Source organism: Homalodisca vitripennis, unplaced genomic scaffold (assembly GCF_021130785.1).
Source record: "Homalodisca vitripennis isolate AUS2020 unplaced genomic scaffold, UT_GWSS_2.1 ScUCBcl_908;HRSCAF=3851, whole genome shotgun sequence".
Lineage (NCBI taxonomy): Eukaryota > Metazoa > Arthropoda > Insecta > Hemiptera > Cicadellidae > Homalodisca > Homalodisca vitripennis.
Window position 1 is genome coordinate 35,038 of NW_025777025.1, and position 25,782 is coordinate 60,819.

Sequence of the window (25,782 nt, forward strand, 5' to 3'; positions counted from 1 at the left end):
TCAGGTGTTTTTATATATTTAATTAGTTTAAGATGACTTTAGTTTGCAGACAATCAACAACGGAGGAAACACATTAACATAACAATATTTATAAATAAAATCTAATGAACTCATGAACGTATAACAATATCTATACTAAATTTACAAAGTCGGTCAACATGACAGTGTTAAAAAGCACAACAACCAATCACTAATGTGAGTTAAAAATCAATATTACAAATATAAACACCATCTTGCATTGTTTTCACTTAATTTTTTTGTCATTCTCATTTCAGACGAGGGTGTAGACATGATCAATAAAATTTACTCCGCTATATTGAACATGAAGGCTCACAAAATTGTGAAGGCTCAATATTTTTCTCTGCCTATTCTATTTTTTTTTAGGATCCTCTGATTTGAAAGAACACATGAAAGTACACATATTTAGAAATTTTTGAGCGAACTGTTATCTTTTTCAACCAATAGAGAGGATTCTAGTGTCTGTACTACACTTTGGGTTAGTCACTTGTTGGTAGCTTTCCCCAGTTTCCATAGTTATATAACATAGTACCTATACATTATCAACAGTTATAAAGTGATAACAGTGTCTAGAAAAAGTGAATTGGCAACACTGCTTCCCACAGTGTCACTGCAACCCAAAGTGGACAAACAACTAAAATACTCTCTAGGTGTTGAGAAAGATTGCAGTCCATTTGAAAATTTCGAAATATGTGTACCTTCATGTGTCTTTGTGTTCTTTTAAATCAGTGAACCCTAGAAGGTAGTTACCAATAAAATCCTTGTCTTATAGCCCTTTTAATTTAAACTTATTTAACAGAACATTCCTTCTTTGCGTATGAATTCATATTTTATTGATCTGTCTATAAATACCAGTAAAATATATTCGCAGTATCAAATATTTTATAGAACGTGAGCCGTGTTCATTAATTTTGTACACCTCATGATGTAATAGGTACCGAGTGACGTTACAGGAATGTACAATTTCATCTTCCACTTTACAATCACAGTCACTGTACACCAGCGTGCTACACCGCGGCAGATGCTGGATGCTAGAAGTTGGTCTTGTACTTCTTGATCTCCACCATGATGTGGTGGATGTTGGTGAGCTGTGCCTTGGCGTTGGGCGTGAGCAGCTTGCTGAACCGGTTGTAGTACTGGACCAGCTGAGTCAACGCTAGCTGCAGCAGCGTAGAGCCGGTCACCAGACTGGGGAACGATTTCAGTACTTCCTCCTGGAGTGTCTCCAGTGACTTCTTCCAGGTGCTGGAGAATGACTGGACTAGTGCCAGTGATTTACCTGTTCAAATCATCATGAGTTCATTATTGGGTATGACCAAAATAATCGGATCTTTTATTGTGTGCTGTGATTGTCTTCAAACATGATGCTAAACTGTTAAGCTTTATGTGCAAAACAATATTGTCTGCATTACATTTAAAGTGCCAGACCTACACACACGTCTATACCTGTTGTGCCAGCCACTTTTGTCCAAAATTTACCCTTTTTCTTTTAAAATTTCTGGTTGCACTATTTAAAAATATATATAATACATTTTTTTTTTGAACGAGGCCAAACTAAAATAATATTGTAAATGTGCTGTTTTTACTAATTACTATTTTAAAATAAGTTCTAATTGCTTCGATTGCTTAGAATTAAATTATAAATTGTTGCAATAAAATCTTTGTTTTTTTATTTTAAAAAATAAATAAAAGTGCAAAAAAGGACTAACACATTTTTTACAAATTCTAGGGTGTACGATTTTTTATCAGTGATAAACAGATTTGATATTGCAAAAAATACCAGGCCTAAAATGCATATTTTGTAGCATTTTTGTTAAAAACACAATTCATTTAAGTAAGAATTTAATACTCTTAGATTATTATGCTACTTAGCTAAATATTTATATATTTACATACATGCAAGCCTTACAATATACCAGAGTTAAAGAAATGAATAGAAAAACTTCAACCTCAGCCTCCCCACCATTTTTCTATTTTTAAATTGTTTTATTCAAAATCATAATACATTTTAATTATGTAAAGGACAAAATAGCCTTTAACAAAATCTTTAATGTAAAGGAAAACTTGATTATAAAACATCAAATTTATTCATGGCAACAAAATTGCATACTAAGGAAACTATGATTTTTTTTAAAGGAATATCTGAAGTGAGGCTAAATTAACGTTTTAAAAATGTTTTTGAATATTGTTTACATATTGTTTTTTTCTTTTTAATTTAACATCAAAGTTTCATTAGCTTCTTCTGAAAATGCCTCTGCAATTCTCTTTATAGAGTGCCTGAAAGCTGGTTGGATTTATGCTTTTTTATTTCTGTGTTTGAACATAAAATAAATCATTTACAAACGAATAACTCCCTCTTATAATGTTGATAGCGAAAGAAGGTACGAGTTTTTGGTGCATTTGAACTAAATTACTTACAAAATTCATAACTGAGGAACTTAAGATTCCATTAAGACCAAATTATATACAAGATACGATTTTATACAAGTGTACTGTTTTGAGTGTGTAATTTTAGGATTATATGACAAAAAGGTTGTTATTAAATTACCATCTTGATCCGGGTTGTCTAATAAATTTGACAATAATAAAGCTCTTATAAAGTCTTTATATTGGGCATGTAATATTGTAAACCACTATATTATTTAGTATTTAACACAGATTTAACGGCAGAATTTGTTAATTTACCACAGTCAGTGACTGATCTTTGGATGTGCAAAAGCTAGACTACTGAAGTAACACCGCTCTCTAATAAAATAATAATAAAATTGGAAAATTAAAACTTCAATTATTGTAAATTAACTTATGTAATTTTGAACGTATCGTGGTTTTCTACAACCAGATTTAAACAATTTTAAATAAATTTTTGTTAAGTTATAATTTTCATTCTAATAAACTTTTTTAATCTAGGACAACTCAAACAAAACGTTCAAATAAGTCTAGCTGAAATAACTGATCCAAACTCAAACACACACCTCTTTAACACGTGCCATAATGTGTTACTTAAAAGTTCTAGTGACAAAACTTCCATCTATACTTACTTTCTTGTTTCTTTAACTGGTCACCCTGACCCTTTTCCACGAGAGATTCTCCCTCCTTCACAAACTGCATAACTCCTCCAAAGTACGGACTGAGAATTTCCTCGACGTACTCTGTACTCCGGCTGTTCAGCTGTTCTCGGAAGCTGTCCATCTCCTTCGAGCTATCTCGCGTCCTCTCCTGCAGTAAATCCATAAATTAGCAAATAAATATACGAATGACAATCAGTTTAAATCAAAGCACTTACTTCTCACAGACAATCTTCAGTTATCAAATAAAATGAAAGCGAAGTAATGTGGCAAAGCTCAACTGCCACAATCATCATCACCCATCTAGCCATCTTGTTCTTTGTGATACGTACTAATCCACTCGCTCATCTAATTTTTTTTTCATTTAACGTCAGTTTTTTCTTTCAGTGGTATTGCGGTTGTCAATCTCTTAGGTCCACAAAATAAGAACCGTGGTTATTAAGGTTACGACTATCTAACCATCTGAGTGGCCTCGTCCCTAACACAGACAGCTTTTACGATTCACCAAATTCAACAGATAATGCATGAAGGTATATTATTTAGTTTTGATGTGGACAGAGTACTTACCTAATTAAATCCACTCAATTACGATTACCAATGTTCAACACTTGACCTGTTCACTCCTAGTCTTTCCGGAAAATATATTACTGTTTTATCGTAAATAATCCCTAGAAATAAATCATCAACTGACCAGCCCTACACCCTTCCAACACCTCTCCTGCTCGCCCTAACAATAATTAACACCATATTCATATTACTTTGCTGCCCTAAATAATTGTATCGATGGTCCTGTCCAAACACCGACTGCCATTCATACAGCGTGCAGTTTGGTCACCATAACCTACGACAGCGCTCTCTGGTGGTCACCAAAGTAACAAGCACACTTCAGCCTTGAAAGAATGATCAGTAACCACGGTAATCTGTCCGATTATCCAAGTAGGACGTACGATGCAGTATCTACAGTAAAATGTGTGTACATTAAACACGTTCAACAAATGATCAAAAAGAAGCCATTTGTACAGAAACAACAGCCATAATGGAAAAATGGAAAAAAATGTGATAATAAAGAAGTTTAATGTGCTAACACAAAGGATATTATTTGTTTCTAATTTTCCTATATGAATGTTTAATTTTTTTTAATGCATAATTCATACATGAAAATCAGATAAACTATACAGGATATGTTGTGTATGTTAATAAAATTATAGTATGTACACTATCTTGGTAAATGTTATGCATTGCAAAAGCTCACATTCTTCATGGCAAACACACTGTATTTTGTCTGCCTTGACTGAAATTCTAGTAAAGCAAATAAATTCTAGAACAAACCAATAGATAAACAATGTTAACTCTTCATATCTGGAGTAATGATTAATAGGATCATGAAGTTAATGATACCATCCGTTAACCCTTTGAGGACTAAGAGCAAACCTTTGTCCTTAGTGTTTTTCTATTGAGGACTGCCGGGCCGATCCATCGGCCCATTGTAGTGTAATAAAGGTTTACAATTTATACAAACTGCGGATTTATGTAACATTTGAGTGTGGATCCTGTAATTTTACAGAACGCCAAAATTTCCAAAGAATGCGGATTAAGTAATTTTACGGAATCAATGATTTTAATTTTATCGTATTACGCAACCCCTAAATTGTACGTAATCACAAATTACGTAATTGGATGTCTATTGTGTTGTTAGTAAAAAATTCTCCACTAGAACATGCTGTATTATATAAGCTTGTTTACAAAGCAACAGCTTTCCTTTATTTTAGAGCATAAATTTTTTTTAAATTTTCGAACAAGTGATTCTACAGTTTTTTCTTTGTTAAAAAATGATGTGGCACACTTTATATATAAATATTATGAATTTAAAAATTTTTTTGAAAGCTCAATGGAATCCTGAAAATTACTGTGACTGTGTACAAATTGAAGAAAACACTTTGAGAGTTAAAATAATATCTTTTGTTCCTAATAACATTATCGTTATTTTATTGATATATTATGTAAATTTATTTGGTTGTAAAAGAGTAAGGTAACTATAAATCTGACAAAATATTACATATGCTACTCACAATAAGGATGGACAAGACCATGTCGTAGTTGTTGATGAGGAAGATGAGCTGCTCCTTACGTTGTGGAAAGATTGCCGCCATTCGCAGAACGAAACATTCCACCTCGTCCAGCAGCTGCGCAAGCAGTCGTGTCACCCTCTCGTCTGGGAAACTTTCACTGATCCCCACTACGGCCGCGCTGAACTCTGCATACCTCCGCGTAATCTACATTCAAGGAGTTGTTACTAGCTAAAATTTATATTTTCCTTAGTAAGATTAATAAATAGTACAAAAATGACCATTTCTGGCTAAGGGATCCAACAAAAATTACACTCTGAAAATTACAATTCTTAATAGTTCTTGATATTTACTGTAATACAACAGAATATATATTATAGTGATAATATCATATCATCCGCTACAAAAAATACAACTTAACAACCTTAGCAAACCGATATTTGCTCACCAAAGATTTTAAAGGGGGTGGGAAGGAATGCCACAAACAGCAAGCAGACGTTAGAAATTATTTACTGAAAACAGCTGTTCTGTTACGGGAATTTACAACGTTAGCAAGCCAATGCAATTCCTCACACACTCTTCAATAGTAATGATCTCAAAATCATTTGAAAAATATTTTACCTTGTTATATATTCTATAACACACTGCTGTCTTCCATCTAGATCACAAAAGGTATCTAAAAGGTGAAGAAGAATGCTTTTATTTTGCCAGAGATATTGTTGGGGGAAATACTTACATAATGGGGTTTAGTTTCCTTGCTGAATTTGGTTGGATCACAGTCCTTCACACTTTGGATGTTGAGGCGGAAAACATATTCAAACCTAAAACACACAATAACAACTTAGATGGCTAAAACATACGAATTTTATTTAAACTGACTAAAAAAGAAAAAAACATTTTGTATTTTTTATTATTTATATCTAAATTTATTAGTACTATGCATGGTGGAAAGATGTCTTTTACTCAGTTCAGGTCTAATGCTTTCTTTCTATGTTTTACAATCATTTGTGAAAAGCTGTCAATAAAAACTAACAGAGAAAAATATTGGAAATTTAAAACCTTAGAACAGAGACAGATCGTTAGAAAGAATACAGAAAAGGAAAAACGTTTGTGTATTAATTTGATACACTAAAAAGATATTAAATCTCATAGCTTATTGTGAAAGATTTCATTGAGGTAAGTTAGAGACATATTAATTGAGAGCAATATTGTTGGAATAAATGACATAATTAAGATCAAAATTTGGCATGGTAAACATTCATAGTTATTTTTAATTATAGCTAACTAGTCAAGAATGCAAATAAATACTTTTATACTGATCAATACGTGAAAAATGTAAAAAAGACAAAGATTTTCAATTGACGAAATTCTATTATATTGATTTTTTATGTATTTACTAAAAGAAAAATATTTCATCTGAAATATTTGAATTTTTTTCAGTTCATTTATTTCAAAATTAATAAATAATCAAAATCACGTTGTTGACAAAAATTTTGATTTTTAGCATAGTTTTTAATTTGCAATTTTAACAGGCCGCCATATTGTACTAAATTGAGATAGAGACCTCTGGTTTGCAGAATTTTTCTTCTTTTACAAGGGCTTTTACTCTATGGGAGTTTACATTTAAAAATGTTACCTTACCTTTCTCCAAACACCCATTTAAGCTAAAATCCCATATACCCTAAAAACACCATGATTTTTAGTACTATAAGATCCTCCCCATGGATATCAGTCGATATATTTCTGTTAAAAAAGTTAATGGGGGGGAGGGGTGAGACTTTTGATACAGCTGGTGTATATGTTTGGTATTGTCCATTTGTTGACAACCATAGAATGATATATCATTTGAAGAACTTTTCTTATATATTATTATTATATATATATAAGAGATGGTTTTTATCTTAGTGAACAGTCAAAATACTAGAATTTAGTCAATTAAACATCTTTACACCTTTTTTAACTGTCCAGGAAGTGATCAACATAAATGATAATTACTTGCATTCTTAACCAAATAATTGGCTATGACAGAGTTCTTGGTTAAAACCCCCATGGATGTACCTCTGTTGAGCAGTTAACAGGGGAGGGGGGAGCAACTTTTGGGATACGTGGTATATTTTTTGTAGAGTATGATAGGCACTTTTCTTAACTACTCATATGATCTTCAATTCCAGCAAACAAGATGCACAAAATGTTATCTTCACTCTGTGAGCGGTGCCATGTGGAATCTAAGTGTTTACTGATAGTATGATCAAAATTTTTGAAGAACACCAAATTACATTACTAACACTGCAAAATTTTAGTGACAGTCAAAATGGTCAGTCATCTGGACCTTTTTTTGTCTCTAACTGATCTGCATTTCTGGAAAGAAGCAATTATTCTTATTAGTATTGAAATGCTACAAACAGCAGCATCTGTACATTTCAATCAAAATCTATCTTCAGTGGTGCATATGAACAATTTTTTTTCGCACTGTATTTGCCAGGGATTTGAATTAGAATGTTTTGGAAGAGAAAATTTAATCCTATCTACAAAACTAAACTAAAACAAAGTACTTAAGCATATGCATTTATAATACACTGAATATAGAGAAATAGAGAACATTCCTGAGCTAGAATTAAATAAGAACTAGATTAAGAAGAAAAAGATTGAAAGAGAAGAAACATATTGGTGATGGAGATACGGTGATCAGAAAGAGGGTCTGATATTATTGAAACCAAAAAGACTAAAGTTGGAGGGACAGAGTTGACATACCTGTGCCATATGATTGCCTGCATAGTATCCCAGTATTGATCCAGGGCAGGGACAGCACGCTTGTGACACAACAGCTGATAGCGCAACACCAGATGCATGCACAGGAACAGTGCAATAGAGTCATAGCAAGATGACACAAATGTCTTCAGGTTTTTCTGCAAAAAAAGTTGACCAATGAGAATTTGTATTAAGTTTAGCCGACTATAAAATTACTTCAATTGTATTTCTAGTAAAGGAAACAACAAAAACTTTGCTTACAATTGGAGATAGAAGATATGAATATAAATGGAAGTCTTTCAGTACAGGTGTACCACAGGGATCCATTTTAGACCCAACACTATTTCTGATTTTGGGTTGGCTTGTCAATGACCTACAATAAATTAAAGAGTAAGTGAAATACTGTAAGATGTGATACTCGACTTTTGAAGGACCTAAATAGGCTATTATCAATTTGAACTGCATAATATCAATATATTTCTTTGAAAAATTCATGAATCCTAACAACATATACATTTTAGTTTAGTATTATAACAAATTGATGAAAATATGTGCTAAGAAAAACTGGAAAACAATCTTGAACTGCCTTGAAAGTTTTGCAAAACATTTTCAGTTTTCAAGAGATAACGACAATGTACTATGGATCTTGCTTTTATCTTGACAAAAAAAGTTATTGTTGTTCTCTTTGCTTATTTTTATTTTTGGGATATCATTAACTCGTGAACCAATTTTTACAATTATACACCAACATAAAACTGGAACTTACAATTTCACAGATGGAGAGTGTTTATAAAATACTCATTTTACATACATACACCGTGAAATTCAGTATTAAAATCAACGTAAATAATTCTGCTTCCATAATTAGTAATAATTAAAAATAACCAACATTTACAGCAACCGTTTTATCCTCGTAGTATGGCCCTTATAATGAATTGGAAGGCATAGACATTTAGTAGAATACCAGCCGAAAAGAAGTTTTTTATTCCAGATATACATATGTAATAAATATTGTTTGTTAGCTTAGCTGATAGCGAAAAGTTGCCTAGGCACCTTCCACTACCTTGAAAGATTGCCTACGAACAGTTCGAGTTTTACAGAATTAAGAGCTCAACATTTACCAGCAACAGATTGAGTGTCTCGCTCATGATACGGTTGAACAGCTCCAGAGCCTGGTTTCCTCGGACCATGAAGAAGTCGCAGATGAACAAGTACTCCCTGCACGCGTTGTCCACTAGGGCGTACTGCTCGCTGCGGAACAGTGCCTCGTAGGGGTGCTGCAATACAGACCTCCATCAGCAATAGATCCACAAAAATAACCCTACATTACAAAAAAATAAATCTAGTATTTGTCCAAGTGCCTTGTTAAAAGTAATAACAATGTCTCATACTAGAGAAAATATAATCCAACTAGCAAGCCAACCCTTTACAATCGATTCCCGTTCTTGTCTGCCAACATTGTGAATTTTCACTACAATGCTTTGTCAAAGCTATTCTGCCTGCACCATTTCACCATCTGTTCTGTTATTAGTGAGTGTCTATTTAGTTGACAAATATTCTAATAGATCGTGCAGGCATTGCTTTGCTTGGATTTCTAAAAAGACAAGGAATTTAGAGATTTGTAATTAAAAATACTGATATTGGCTTGCAATTTTTGTTTACGCCTTCAAACATAACGTCAGCTAACGAATATTATGGTATATCTAATGATAGATCAGTAAATGGTTGGATTATAAGAAACCTTTTATTTTTGAAATTACTCACAGATGTTATCTAACATAAAATCGATTTAATACAATGTCACAAGTATAATTAATTCATTGTTTATACTAAAGAACCAGAACCCCTGACTAATAGCGTGATATTACAACAAAATGGCATCAACCTATTTTTAAGAGTAGACATGAACAATAATTATCTCACTTCTCACCCTTTTCTCCCCCTTCTGGGCAGAGTGAGGGATGATGATATCTGCCTCCAACAGTGATGTAAGCACCTCTCCTCGGTTGCCGATCGTGAACACTGTGTTCTTCTGCTTCAGTGAGGACTTGTGGAACAGGCCCTTGTGTCCCGTATCCTCAATTCCCATCAAATCATCTTTGGTGGCTTGCTCCTCAAACTGGACAAAAATGTGCAAATTTGGATCAAAATACACTGTTGCGTATCAAAATAATATTAGTTCTAGACAAAGGTGGTAATTCTTCGTCTTCTGGATGGAACTTGTACCATCTGACCTCTTCCATTTTTAGAGGGGGAAGGACTATTACCTGCACTGCATAACTACATGAGCAGTTTGTATTTATCTCAAAACTCCTTGTTAGAAAGATAAATTGACCAACTGAGTTAACACAAACAAGGAGTTTTCACATAGAAATCACAAAAGTTACACCAATTTTTAAGAAAGATGATCACTCCTCTACCAATAATATTATAAGCCTGTCCTGAACAAAGTATCTAAAAAACTCTTTTTGATTAGAATGCTTGATTTTCTGAACAAGCACAATTTACTTTCTGAAGATTGATTCGGTTTCAGAAAGGGTAAGTCGACCAAAGACGCTGTTGTGAGTCTAGTCAAATTGGTTGTAGAGGGATTAGAAAGCGAAATTCCACATTAATTGTGTTTCTCGACTTCAAAAGCATTTGACTGTGTTGACCGTGTGAAATTACTTGACAAACTCAAGTTTCATGGCATCAGTGGTGTGCCTCTTCTATAGCTTAGTTCATTTCTTCAGGCATAGAACACCAGTTTTTCAAATTTCAGACAAATTCTTTGAAACCAATGTAACTGAGTATGGGGTCTCTCAAGGATGAATCCTCAGTCCAATTCTTTTTCTTATCTATGTCAATGACACAGGGTCATCGCTATGGTATGAGAGACTTGTGGTATGATGAAGACACGACGTTTCACTTTAGTAACAATTCAAAAATAATTCTGAAACAACAAACTTTTGTAGGCACAAATAATTGTGTTCAACAATTAGCTTAAATCTCAAAGCAAATTCCTCAAAATCAAATGTGCTGACTTTCGCTTTGCAATGCAATTGGGAGATCCAAACGGCGAGCCAGCCGTCTTATTCGATCAGTCCTTGCTGGACGAAGTCGAATGGTTACGTATAATATACTAACACTTATCCTCACGCGCAGAAGTTCATTTTGTCAGCAAGTTGCCAGAATCAATTAAAACTGCCTTGATACCCAAGGCGTTAAAGACTTGCTTGAAATGACTTTTAATGTCCCAAGCATTTTTAGCGCTGGCGAGTATATGGCATGCAACTGTGCAACTGGGTGACTGCAGAATCAGTATACTGACAACTGGCACTGGAAGTGGGTAAATTGGCAACAATGAATATGGTATGAGTGAGAGTTCTGTAAATTTGATTGGGGTTGCACTGTAGTGTGGATGTTTTTAAAATTTCTGCAATAAGAGGAAGGTGAACTGGAGCTAAATTCAACATTCCAATTAAACAAGCAAAATTTAGTACAATTGAAATTTTCAGTTATTTACATTATATTTCTTAGCAAATTTCAAATCAATCTATTAAATTGAATCACAATTTATTTTAAAATATTGCATAATTTTATAAATCAGCTATTGACAAACTTTTATGAGCTGTTTTCTTTAATTATCAACAAATGATTGTACAAGTTGTCAGTTCTAAGAACCAATGTTTATGACTTAAGTTCTTGGTTCCTCTAAATAGCAACACGCCTGAGACATTAATTGTTTTACAAATACTGCAGATTTCACACTCAATGTCTAGATGATGTTAAAATAGTTTATTACGTTAGAAATATTTCTCACCTGAAGCTTCATGAGTCTAGAAGAATAAGATTTAAAATACGAAAAGTATATCTTGCCCATTGTGTCGACATATTCACGGCAGATTTCTTCTGCTGCTTCTCTCTCGTTAGCAAGAGTGAACTCAAAATAAAACCTGGAATTAGGGAAATATAAAAATTACTAAACTACCATGACTTATTACGAAATTTCAAAAGACTATCAATAGTATGATTTTTCTCAACTTTAAACAAATCTACACATTTAGTTTCATGATCATAACAATTAATTGTAAAAAACATGTAGTCTGATTCAAATTAACATGATTAATGAATGGGCAAGGTACTATGTAATATACATTTTTTGTTATTGTTTGTTAATTGTTGTTGCAATTTTAATTATATTTATATATTGCATACTTTTTAATTTATATTTATTTATTAAGATGTTGATCTGTTGATGTCTAGTATATTGTAACTGAAAAGACCACCTTCTACAAAGTGTATTGGTACAATATCTGTTGTTTGAATAAGAATTCATTGATTCCAGTTCTCTTTAATTGATAAAATTATTTACTTATAAAATTTTAAACTTTAAATTGTTGATTAGTAGGTTTCAGTAATCTATTAGTATATTAAGTTAATTAGTCATCATTATGGTAAAGAAGATTGTGTGGAGTTGGAACATTGGGAAAGAATCAAAAGTATTGATGTATAAATCTTATTTCCAACCAATTTTATTATATGGAGCAGAGACGTGGACGTGGACTAAAAATGATTTAAGCAGATTGCAAGCTGCAGAAATGAGATTTTTAAGAGGGATAGAGAAGACTACAAGAAGAGATAGAATAAGGAACGAAATAACCAGAGAAAGATTGAAGGTAGTTTCACTGCAAGAGACAATGGAAGGAAGAAGAATACAGTGGATGGGGCATGTGAAGAGGATGGGAGATAATAGAATGCCTAGAATAGCACTGGAGAAGGAGGAAGGAGGAAGAAGACCAAGAGGAAGACCGAGAGGAAGATGGGAGGACCAAGTGTGGAAAGACATAGAGAGAAGGGGACTACAGAAAATACAGGTGGATGAAGAGGAGACATGGAACGATAGACTAAAGTGGAGGAGGCTGTGTACGATGACCCGTGAGAACGGAAACGTCTGACGATGATGATGATGAGTCATCATAAACTATAGTTTGACATGACATGTTTCTGTGATTGTATTGTCAATGATTGTAACATAATAATATGATAATTATTGTAAATCATGTGAACTTTTGTGTAAAAGCATAAAACACGAGACTATTTAACAATAAAGCAATGTACACAATAAAAACTTCAGTATGTAACTATATTTATAAAGTAAAGGTTATTAACCAAAATATCATGATTTACATTAGTTTTCAAAAATTCCCCAAAACTCTTGTTATCAGAATTTTTGGATTATTTATATTTTTCCTTTGAGGTTCAGGGAACACAGGACTACGAATTGTAACATAACTTGCAAAATTATTCATTGTAGCTTTCAGTAATTTTTCGAAATTAAAGAATTTACTTGTATTTCAGCATAGCATTCTGCGGCACTTGATAATTTGTCATTGGTTTGCGGAACTTGGAGATCTGTTCCAGCATGTACGCCCTTATCTTGGTGACAGCACTGATTTTCAACTGCTCTACGACCTCTTTCACGTCCTGGCAAGCTTTCACATCTGTAACAGAAACGTGCGATTAAGAAGAGTTGGACACTCAATATTACACAATTACAATATTACTAACACACCAATATATTTAACTGGCCTTAGTTTTCTTTAACACTTAATAAAACATGTTTATGAAAGTTTGCTGGATGAGGGATATTAATTTTGTGTAAAAATAAGTGTGCATACACTAAGATTAACGATATGGTAAACAAATAAAAGTAATGCAGTTGGAGTTTACAAAATTACGCCATCATTGAACATTAAAGCAAACCAACTTCCGTCAAGGTTTTCGATACGCTGTCCTAAGAACAGTGATGAAATAGCTGATTCATCGCTTATTCTTAATACCGAGTTACTCTATGTATTATAGTGTGTAATATAGAGTTATATTAGAATACGTATCAGCTGCCATGTTGAATGTTGTAAACAGCTTTTCTGTTTTTTAGTTAGAGAACATAGTCTCTAGTCTCAAGATAGCAAGAGTAACCTCACATTCAAAAGTTGAGACTTTCACAGAAAATTAAAGACCAATTTCAGTTCTATCAGTTTTCTCAAAATTATTTTCAACTTGTGAAAATGTCAAGCCTTTAATATTTCTTTACATAATTTTCAATAATAAATAAATATTGATTTGGCTTTCAATCAAATATATCAATGTTGGATGATCTTGATTAGTTTGATTGACTTTGTACTGGCTGCCTTGGGCCAGTGGGAGGCAATTTGTCGCCTGTTCTGTGATTTTTAGAAGGCTTTTGACTGTGTTAATCATGAAAACTTCTTGGACAAAATGGAGTACTATATATTTAGAGGAATCGCAGTTGAGTGCAGTTCAGAAGCTTTCTCATGGGTTGCAGCCAGATTTTAGAAACTGTCTCTACACTTTTCTGGAATGTCAAGGTCCTGAACTATGAATTGATTCCATATAAAAAAAAAACATTTAATAATGCAGCATTTCTGACAAAATTTAATTTATTTATTAATTATAAACAAATAATGTACCTTTATAGCTCTGCTCTTTGACAAAACTGATCTTGTGATTGAGGTCTGTTAAATGAGCAAGAAACTCCTTATCCGTGACGGCACACTCTAGAATTCCTCTGCAAACAGAAAAAGTTATCAGCTTTGTTATATTAAACTAACCAAAGCTCATGCTATTCATAGATGATCTATTCATCAGTACTATCGGCGATGAGGAAAGTAAAGAAACTGAAGATAAATGTAACCAAGAACAAGGTTGGCGATGGAACAGAACTCATATCTCCCAGCTGCCTCTAGCTGTTTGCGCTTCTGCACTAAACATTGAGTTGAAAAGAAACACTCTTGAATTCTTGCAACTGTGATGAACAGTTAGCAGCTATTTGAAAATTAGTTCATTACAGATGATGACAGTTCTAACATTGTTTTATACATTTACTTTTTTCAGAATGACAAATTTACTTTTACTTAAAATTTACATCAATTTACTTAAAATTAAAGAAAAGTGATGAAGATTATGAGGAATTCTTCCTAAAATACATTGCTCTCTACATGGAGCACATGAAGAAACACTATGGCTATACTGGAGCTTGTGATGACCTATCACAGTCCAACCATAAGTCTCAGTCCGTTTCAACCGAAAATCAGTCACAGATGCCCCCATCCCCTACAGGTGCTTTGCAAGACCAAAACACAGTCCATTTTTTAGAACAAAGACAAGTAAAAGAAAGCAAATTCAAAAATTGAATAAAAGTCAAACCAGAAGCACTTCTCATAAAAACAACAACTACAGTACGTTAGTACTTCACCAAAACATCGATGGTCTTCGTAACAAAATCGAAAGACTAACTCACCACCTTGAGGTCCTTACACCTAGTGTTGTCATACTTACCGAACATGGTCTAAAAGAAGAAGAGCTCAGAAACATAAAGCTACAAAACTATACTTTATTATCTGCCTTCTGTAGGAAAACCCATGCTAAAGGAGGTGTAGCAATTTACATCAAAAGTGCCCTAGAAGTCATGACAGAACACATAGACACAACATCTTTTTGTGAAGAGTTAATTTGCGAGATAGAACTGTGTCGTTTAACTGTAAACAACCTGCAGTTATACATATTAGGCACATACAGGTCTCCAAGTGGACAGCTTGAAGATTTTCAAAATATTATGTCAAGACTTTTAGCGGACACCAAAGCATACAGTAAATTTCTCATCATAATGGGTGACGTAAATGTTGATATGCTTAAGGAAACCTCTGATAACAAACTAATTAATGACATGCTATTAAGTTTCAATACCACAAGACTACCCCTGCAAGCTACTAGGATTACCAGCTCCACACAGTCCTCTATTGATTGGGTGTGCATAAATAGCTTGGAACTTGTTGTACAAGTGGAAGTACTACAAACTGGACTCTCTGACCACAGAGCTCAGCTGTGTACCCTAAACATCCCTACAAAAGATAAACCAACAGTTTCTGTTACAAGACGCAGGTTCAATGATGACATTATGGCAGTGCTAAAATCTCTCTTACAAGGGCAAAACTGGGACAATGTCAGGAATGCACACCACCTACAAGATGCTTATGATACTTTTTCTAAGACCCTGAATGTTATCTTGGATATGGCATGTCCTAAAAAGAAAATTAGATCTCGAAAAAAAGCCAAGCAAAAATACTATTTAAATGACGAAGCACTAAGCCTTAAAAGGGACTTTTTGGAGGCTCAGCACAAATTTGAACTAACAGGCTCTGTAACAGACAAAACCAACATGACAATCAAGAAAAAAGCATACGATTTTAAACTGAGAGACATGAAGAGGCAACACATAGTGACTTACATCAACCAAGCTCATGACAAGTCCAAAGCAACATGGAAGGTTATAAATGACGAAAAGACAGGGAAGAATGACAAAAACTCAAAATTAGAACTACTTGTTGATAACAAAAAACTTGAAGACCCTCAGAAAATTGCAGACTTCCTGAATGAATACTTCACTAATATAGCAGATAACACTTTAAGAAAACAAACAAAAAACCATACAAGACCAGTATTATCTACATTAGTACCTGTTACAAACAGTAAACTTGAAGTATTTCATCCCACGTCAGTAGAAGAGGTGCAAAATGTAATAAAATCCCTGAAATCGACTCATTCAGCTGGTCTGGATGACATATCCTCAAAGATATTGAAATTTTGTTGTGAGGAGCTATCTGAACCTCTGTCATACTTAATTAACAGAGCTTTTCAACAAGGAATTTTTCCCCAACAGCTGAAAAAATCCAAAGTTCATCCAAAACATAAGGGTGGAAATAAACTGGAAGTCAATAATTACAGACCAATATCAGTAATTTCAACAATTTCCAAACTGTTCGAGAAGATAGCCCTCAAAAGATTATTGGATCACTGCAACGAAAATGAGTTGATGACACCTAACCAACATGGCTTTAGGAAACATAAGTCCATAACAACGGCCTTAATAAGTCTGCTTGAGAAGACTGTTGACCACATAGAAGCTGGCAGAATAGCAGCAGGTATTATGCTAGATTATAGCAAGGCCTTTGATTGCCTCAGCCATGACCTTATCCTCACCAAGTTACAATCCCTTGGTATTGTGGCAAAAGCAGCAGAATGGGTTCAGAATTATCTGGCTGATAGACATCAGCTTGTGGAGCTTCTGTGTCAAGAAAAGAGTACTACCAAAAAAGTTCTTTCAACACCTCTACCAATAACAAGAGGGGTACCCCAAGGTTCTGTTCTGGGCCCTGCTCTCTTCATCCTTACCACAAATGACCTACCAGCATATCTAAGAGACAGCTGTCCCCAATAATGTACGCTGATGATACCACCCTTGTGCTGGGCAAAGAAAGTATTGAATCACTTCAGATAAGCGCATTTATTGCTACAAACCTAGCCACTCAATACTGCCACTAAAATGACCTAGTTATAAACACACAAAAAACAAAGCAAATCATGTTTGGTAGAAGAGGAAGGGAGGAACCAGCATTACCTGAGGTGGAAATGGAAGAGACCGCATGCTTCCTGGGCATTACCATCGACAGTTCCTTTACCTGGACAGCCCACATTGACAGTGTATGCAGGAAGTTGAACACTGGCATATTTTTAATTCGAAGAATGACGCAAATTGGCACTCCAGAAATAGCAAAAATCATTTACCATGCTTTCTGTGAAACTCACATAATGTATGGCATAGCCGCATGGGGTGGTACTACCAAGACCAATATGAACAGGATACTAATATTACAAAAGAGAGCATTAAGAACTATACTAGGCCTACAACCTATGGAGAGCTGCCGAGAACATTTTAAAAGTCTTAAAATCTTGACTGTGTATGCAATGTACATTTGTGAGGTGGCACACTATGCATCAATCAAACAACCAGCTCAAGGATCAGCCCTTCACAACTATAATAAAAGACATGCAACCCGTTTCAACCTCCCAGCTCATCGAACTTCTCTATATGCAAGAAAACCAATATATGCTGGTATGAAAATCCTCAACCACCTACCACAAGACTTCAGACAGGAAACTGGTGCAACACTAAAGAACAGACTGAAGAACCTCTTGTTGGACAATCCAATCTATTCCATGGATGAATTTTATCAAACGACCTGGACTTGATGTTATGTATTGTATTACAATTTTATGTATTTACTCATATATTGTATACAGTATTGTTTTGACACCATTGCATTTCTTAAAGAAATTGTAATAAAGAATATTCTGACTTCTGACTTTAATACACACGGACATTCATGAAGTCAGTGTAATGCGGCTCTTCTTGACATCTATTGATACAAATAATTTTCTGTTTTTTTTTCACAATGACTGAAATAACTTTAGCCCATCAGTACTTTCCTCTTGATCCCGAGTCTTATAGAATGGAAAAAAAAAATTCACAATGATGAAGTTTTGTAAGAATCATGCTACCCTTTAAAACCCTAAAACCGACTGTAAAAAACAGAACTAATTTGGATTAGCTAGTCAGATACATCCACACTTCTATGACTTAATTTAAGTGATACTCATATTCAAATTAAACATTAATTATTAATTAATTAATTATCTGCGTGTGAACTCACGAGATAAGTGCAGGTGGAACGGCGATATCACCAATGAACTGGCTCAACTGCGCTCGCACGGCCTGACGGTTATGGAGCTGCTGTGACATAGACACAGACTTACGCTGCAGTGACAAGATTTCACTGCTGATACTGCCTAAGTCAGACTGGAAACCCAAGAGCATGCTCTCCATCCTCTATGTAAAAAAAAAACACAGTTCTACACTTCAGATATTTACACGTATTGTTGTTTCATGCCGTAAAGTTAACAATAACGTTGTAAAACACAAAACATGTGAAGTTATACTTTTGTTACACCCTATACATTCCTTCACTGGAAACTCAACAAGTTTACAAAAATGTCACTCACTTAATCCACTTTCTATCCCTCTTTTAGTCCTCTCTTTCAAAAAGCAAGTTACCATAATTCGGTAATCACAGTCATTGTAATATCTGTATTCCAAAGCAATGAATGGTAGACTAACACGCCAAATAGTAATATCCGATATTATAGATTGTGTCTCTTTGAGAGTTTTTCAGTTCACAAAAAGCAATGTAATGTCACCAAGTCTTTACTTCGTTCATATCAGTAACAGTAATGCCTTCGATTGGGCTTCAGAGGGTTAAAGTAGTCAGATTTAACCCAATCTGATTCTGATTAAATTTATTTAATATTTCAAAGTATTTTTTAGAGTTTAAAACTTACTTTGTTTTTTTTTTTTAGTTAAAAAGAAAGTAAATACCACAGACAGCACGGGTAGTCTACACATAAATTACCTGCATACCGTAATTAATGAAGAGTTTACTATATTTGTGTTGACTTTGTCTTTCCGTGGAAGGTATACACTTATAGTGTTACATTGTAAAACCATGAATATCATTATTTTGTTCTTACTTTCGTTAACAAAATTAAGTAAACTTTTGTATAACAAAACAGTTTTAATCCTTTACATAGTTTTGCTTGTACTAATTACAGTACAACAAACTATAAAAATTAAGCTAATTTTATAAAAAAGTTATCTTTGTCAAATACACTTCTTGTTACCTTTTCAATCTTTCAACATACGTTCAACAATAATTAATTAAATTTGGTCACCTACCTCAAGAATAAAATCACAAGCTGCAATTTGGTTATGTAAGCTGACGATGTTCTGGCTCTCTTTAATGTAGTCTTGGATCGATTTACTTTCCACTTCCTTGAGTTCTTGCTCCACTTGTTTGGAATACTGCCTTAGGTCCGTACCAGATTTCAGGACCTCTTGCACCACATCTGTCCCCAGTTGTTCTTCAATACTGTTGTCACCCATTGCCTGAAACCAGTAGTGTATATAGAAAATTATTTTAGAGGGTGCAGATAGACTGGGTGGTTTAGGAAATATAAAATATTCTCCCAAAACAGGGGAAATATTCCAGTCCAATTCTTCCGATCTTTCCCTGGGAAAATGTTAAGCTATAAAAACTCAAGAATGTGTTCCAACTTTAAAAAAAAATACTGGGTGAAATTTTAATGTTTGTTTTTGAAAATATCAGGGGGAGAGCTTTATATGGCTCTAGAGCGAGTTCCAGTAGGGATGCAGAAATCAATACGACTGAGGAGATGATGAGAATCAATAAAATAGTTTGGAATCTTGAACAAAAATATGACACCCTGAAATCGCCTTCTATTGGACATAGCAAGTCTAAAATGATTAGCAAGATCTTCAAATGGCACTTCAAGATACAGGAAACCAATTCTCATTCTAACAAAATGCAAAATTTTCTTTATCCTCTCCAAAAGTGAAATTTGTTCATTATAGTGAAGAGACCAGAACAACAGTATTAGTGATTTTACTGAATTAAGGTAACATACAACATTGTGAGAGTCTGCATACTGAATGCATTTGCAGGAAGTCTCTAAAAGAAGCTGAGCTTCCTGTTGGCTCTGGAATTGGCATGGACATCCACAATGTGCCCCTGTGAACTGAGAGCGGTATCAAAGATAATACCTACATCACGATTAATGAATAATGTATTACCTTCCAAGGAATAAGTTATGAAGAATAGGCTCTCTACAACGATAGAAATACATAAGGCAACATTTACGTCTGTTCAAGGTCATAGTTTTTCTCACACCACTAATCTCACACACAGCTCTGTCAATGTCATGCTGAAGATGACTGCATTCCCGAGTATGAGAGATCTCATTGAAAAACTTAATATCATCAGCAACAGCAATATAACCACATCGACTTTGGCCACAATATCATTAATAAATGTTTTAAAGAGGATGGGTCCTAAATGTGAGCCTTGAGGTACACCAGACACTAAAAGCTAAAGAAGTTGATGCAGCAAATTTGACCAGCATTTGTTTGTTGGAAAGATAACTTCAAAATCCAAAGAAGAAGAGATCAACGATTCCATAAGATTGAAGTTTGGCTATGAGATGACTGCGGCTGACTCTGTCAAAGGCTTTAGAAAAATCTAAGTAAACACTGTTGAGTTGACTTTTTTTAGAAAATGAGATGTAATATAGTTCTGGTAAACTTACAGGTTAATAGATGATGAACATCAGGTACAAAAACCATGTTGGTTTTCAGACATAACATTTTTTAAATAAAAAAAGAGACATTGTTCAAGATGAGAACTAAAGTTTTGAATAGCTATTGGCCTACAGTTCATTACCTCTTCAGGGTAACCTAGGACATATTAGCACCAACAAAACTTTTTTTTGAGATCATTTGGAAATATTCCCTTGGAAAGCATTTTATTGAAAAATCAAGTAAGATAAGATGCAAATGTATTGCATCCATGCATTCAAGTACTTAAGTTGGTATACCATCGAGCGAGCCCACATTCTATTGAGGCATAGGCAAAATGCCCATCAAATAAAAAACAACAATATCTCTTTCTATTTGTAGAATGTACAATACATACTGTATAGTACTATTATAACCAGTTCTTGAGCTTAACAACTTGTTTAAAACTAAAAGCAACTACAGTAAAACATAATATCAAACCCAAAGTAGATACTTTACTGTAACTATTTTCTTTTAGCTGCCTTTTGTTTCTGTTAGCATGAGAAAAATGATCAAACAGTGTTTTAGTTAATTTTATAACAGAATGCAATAGAATTTCTGGATAATCAATGGAAAAAAGAGCAAGCAATGGAAAATTAATTGTGCCCTAACATCCAATTATTAAAAGGATTATGGAAATTTACTAATTAACATAGTAAAAAAACAGTGTTTCAAAAAAAAAAAGGACAAGTATCAATCATTCTCTTCAAGTGTCAAATCCTAAAACAGGATTAAGTGGCTAAAAATTAAACAATTCAAACACTGCAATGAACTGTTTTACAATTTCATATCAGGTTACAAAATATGGTACTTTGGGATTATACCGACCACACCCAGACATGAATCGTTATTTGACATTTTGATTCTACTGATTACTAGATTAGCGTAGAACAATATTTCGTCAATGTAAAACAGGAATTGTCTTATCGCAAATCCCTCCCCATCCTCAGACAGAGGTCGAAGTCGAGCGGTTTAGTAGATAACGTGATTGCAGAGTCTTGCCGCCCGTTCAGCTGGTGCGTCGCTTTGTTGTACTTCCGTGTTTTACCCCTACATTTCTCCAAACACAAAAATTCAACAAAAACTAAACTCTTTCTTGAAAAAAACACTCAAAACTTGTTTTTATTCTTGATCACACTCTGCCACCCAAAATGCGAGTGCCTCCGGCCATCAGTACGGGCTTCGGCAGCACCTTTGGTGCTGCGCCGCGCTGATGTAAACGAAAGAAAAACATCCCTCGAGATAGTACCTATCAGTAAAATATCAAATTCTAATCGGTACTTTGGGATTATACCGACCACACCAGTATGAAGAACACAAAAATAGAAATTTATAGAAACAAACATGATAGAACGAAAAAACAACTCTTCAATTACAAAATTACAAACTTACAAGCATTTCCAGGTATTGTGATCGGTATTGTTGTCGCTGTTATCTTATCTTTCTCGAGAATCCTGATTACGGCAGGCCGCGCGGCATCACGTGATTTGCACGGTACATAATTACCTTTCCATTACAATTCAATTTATATTTCTGATTAGCCCCTCTAGAATTTGATATTTTACTGATAGGTACTATCTCGAGGGATGTTTTTCTTTCGTCGACATCAGCGCGGGGCAGCACCGAAGGTGCTGCCGAAGCCCGCGCTGATGGCCGGAGGCACTCGCATTTTGGGTGGCGGAATGTGATCAAGAATAAAAACAAGTTTTGAGTGTTTTTTAAATAAAGAGTTTAGTTTGGTAAATGTTTGTTTTTGTTGAATTTTTGTGTTTGGAGAAATGTAGAGGTAAAACACGGAAGTACAACAAAGCGATGCACCAGCTGAACGGGCGGCGAGACTCTGCAATCACGTTATCTACTAGACGCTCGACTTTGACCTCTGTCTGAGGATGGGGAGGGGTTTGCGATAAGACAATTCCTGTTTTATATTGACGAAATATTGTTCTACGCTAATCTAGTAATCAGTAGAAACGAAATGTGAAATAACGATTCATGTCTGGGTGTGGTCGGTATAATCCCAAAGTACCTTCTAATCTGTTGATCGGGCACTAAAAATTGAGATATCTCAATGCAACTTGGAACAAACGAGTATTACAAGGTTTTAAACACCTTAAGTTGATTTGAAGTTGATCGGACAATGTAAGTGCCTTTTTATACATATTACCATCCTCTGCGCTTGTTGACCTGGGTCAACAACTAACAATAACCTGTTGACTGGGTACTAAAAATTTTAGATATCTTCCGTCTGATCAACAATGAATTAACGGACAATATACAAAATCTTATAATATTTCTTTGTTCCCAGTTTCATTAGGATATTTCAATTTTTAGTACTCGATCAACAGGCTATTGGGTAATTATCATATTAACCGCCGGGGCGGAAAAATACGAGTTTTGCGTTCTTAACTTATTGGAATCGTCCTATATAAAAAAAAGTATAAGGTTTGATGGGGTGGAAATGAGAAATAACGAAGTTCTAGAAAATAAAAAATAAAATAACTTTCCAGTAATATCTCCATGTTCTACATCCACGTCTAGCGTCACGTGACCTTTTGTGGCCAATGATTGAACCTCGTGATGACGTCATCGGTTGCGCCGCCATCTTTGCAAACGTAAATGAGAAATTACAGAAATGAGCAGAATTTTGATCAAAATTAATAATGTTTTTCTTAATTTCGAGAAAAAAATTAATTACGAGTGCCTCCGGCCATCAGCGCGGGCTTCGGCAGCACCTTCGGTGCTGGCCCGCGCTGATGTCAATAAAAGAAAAACATCCCTCGAGATAGTACCTATCAGTAAAATATAAAATTCTAGAGGGGCTGATCAAAAATATAAATTGAAATGTAATGCAAAGGCAATTATGTAAAGTTTAAAAACTAAATAAATCATGAAAAACTCAAATATATAGATGGATATTAACAGAGAACACTTACCATTAGTGTGTTGGCGGATATAGCTAAACAGCAGCAACAAAAAAGTGGTCTATCACAACGAAACGACACAGTTTCCCGGTTTAAAAACACCACTCGACCGCACGACGAACAAATACACTCATTTTTAAAAATGCCCTGTTCTATTAAAAAAGAGATAATTTCGTTTCGGGTAAAACGTAAGCTCTTTACGTGCCCTACGAAACACTCCGACACACACAATTCACTAGGGTTGGTTGAACTAGTGGATGGTTGATTCATCATTGTAAACTCACTCACTCAATCCGACCTACTGAACACGATATCTTGTGTAGAACTGACCTATGCCCCGGACAACTCAGATAACAGGTATGCTATCAGGCTGCTATCAGTCCCGGCCGCAGATAATATTCAAGTAAACAGATTATCCAGACACAGCACACAAACTGAACATTAAAACATTAGAAACTTTACCACTTATCAATATACCCCCTAAAATCATGTTATTTGTCATTTGCACCCCCTAGTACTATATATATTTTTTGTTCAGGAGGGTGAGCAGAATACGTTGGTAACGTCAAATTCGTGATTTGCCGCCCCGGCGTTTAATCTTACTGGTACCCAATAAAGAAATATATAAACAGGCACACGCCAAAGTAACATTTTAGGTAATTTGTATTATTTCTCCATTGCAAAACAATTTTATTGAGTACCAAACTTAACAAAATGTATGAAGTATTAATAAATATAAAATGTTCTAACCTTGTCGGATAACTGGCAGAGAAGACAGGCTAATTATTTATTAAAGTAATAACTTGTAATTTATTTCGCAAGACGGTTATCACTTTTAAACTTTTTCAGACGACATAATGAAAGTAACCAAGCAACTATATACTAACATAACCTAACTTTACTAGTATTTTCAATTTTGACATTGACTGACAGAGACAGTTGGAGTCAACGAATTATAATAATGGAACGCGCTCTGGGCCGGAGAAACCGAGCCGAAATCCTGGGCTGCGTTCCGAGTCTGCAGGCGCTGGAAATGGGCAAGAACTAACTCCGCCCATATGGCAGGCATTATAGTAATGATCTAACATCACTTTAAAACGCCTTCTATACTTAATACAATTGTTAGATACTACAATTTATTTATTATTACAAATGTTAGTAGCTGATTTTTACCGTAGATTTTTATTTTTAGTTAAAAAAACGGATGTTTGTACAATATCAAAATAACTGAGATTTTGACTTTTATTTTTCTTACAAAGTCGGAAACAAAGATTACAGGCATTAAAATATTTCCCAGATGAAAAAAAAACAACTTTTTATTGACAGTATTTTATTTCAAAGTAAACTACATAAAATTTACAAACATTACACACTTAATCTACGTGTTATAAAATAAAATTATTTTGACCAATTTTTGCCTTATTTCTAAGTTGGATTTTCGTATAATGTCAAAAGTTTTCTGTTTTTTTGATGTGATGAGATATTATTTAAAAAAATAGTTTAGTCACAGTTTTAATTAACAATAACTCGTGGCTTCCAGTGAATTCTTCAACTTAGAAGTGGTCGCATTTGTTTGAGATAACTAGAGCAAATAATAATATTTTACAATTTTCAATACCGTACATCATCACTTGATCTACTTAATTTACCCTTAGATTTAAAATCAATAAAAAGTTAATGTGTTCTAAGATCAGCATCATTGGCATGGAGTACAGAACTCGGTGAGTTCTTGCCCACTTTAAGCGCCTGCAAATCCATGGATACACCAGTAACGCACAGCTGTGTGCGACCGGAAAACACAACATGTGGCTTATGGGCAGTGCGCGTTCCAGTAGTATAGTTCGTTGGTTGGAGTTGATTTTTTTTATTGAAACATA

The 25,782-nt window shown here is 34.4% G+C and overlaps 1 protein-coding gene across 1 annotated transcript; it reads right to left on the reverse strand.

Moving 5' to 3' along the window:
- LOC124371071 (vacuolar protein sorting-associated protein 52 homolog) lies at positions 1 to 24,844 on the reverse strand. The gene is made up of 13 exons (XM_046829382.1): positions 24,656 to 24,844; positions 19,530 to 19,739; positions 18,451 to 18,626; positions 14,371 to 14,468; positions 13,227 to 13,380; positions 11,700 to 11,832; positions 9,828 to 10,016; positions 9,019 to 9,174; positions 7,901 to 8,055; positions 5,886 to 5,970; positions 5,153 to 5,356; positions 3,057 to 3,234; positions 1 to 1,297 (listed from the first exon to the last, which is right to left on the reverse strand). The coding sequence occupies exons 2-13, from the start codon at positions 19,734 to 19,736 to the stop codon at positions 1,050 to 1,052; spliced, it is 1,983 nt and encodes a 660-aa protein (XP_046685338.1). The 5' UTR covers positions 19,737 to 19,739; positions 24,656 to 24,844; the 3' UTR covers positions 1 to 1,049.
- Positions 24,845 to 25,782: the final 938 nt, after the last annotated feature.

What these genes read in the sequence shown, in the direction of transcription:
- LOC124371071 (XM_046829382.1), bottom strand. Translation starts at nt 19,736, where the DNA reads ATGGGTGACAACAGTATTGAAGAACAACTGGGGACAGATGTGGTGCAA. An exon ending in CAGGCAATCATATGGCACAG is followed by an intron (nt 5,971 to 7,900) that starts GTATGTCAACTC and finishes TGTGTGTTTTAG; the next exon opens with GTTTGAATATGTTTTCCGCC. An exon ending in TGGTCTTGTCCATCCTTATT is followed by an intron (nt 3,235 to 5,152) that starts GTGAGTAGCATA and finishes GATTTACTGCAG; the next exon opens with GAGAGGACGCGAGATAGCTC.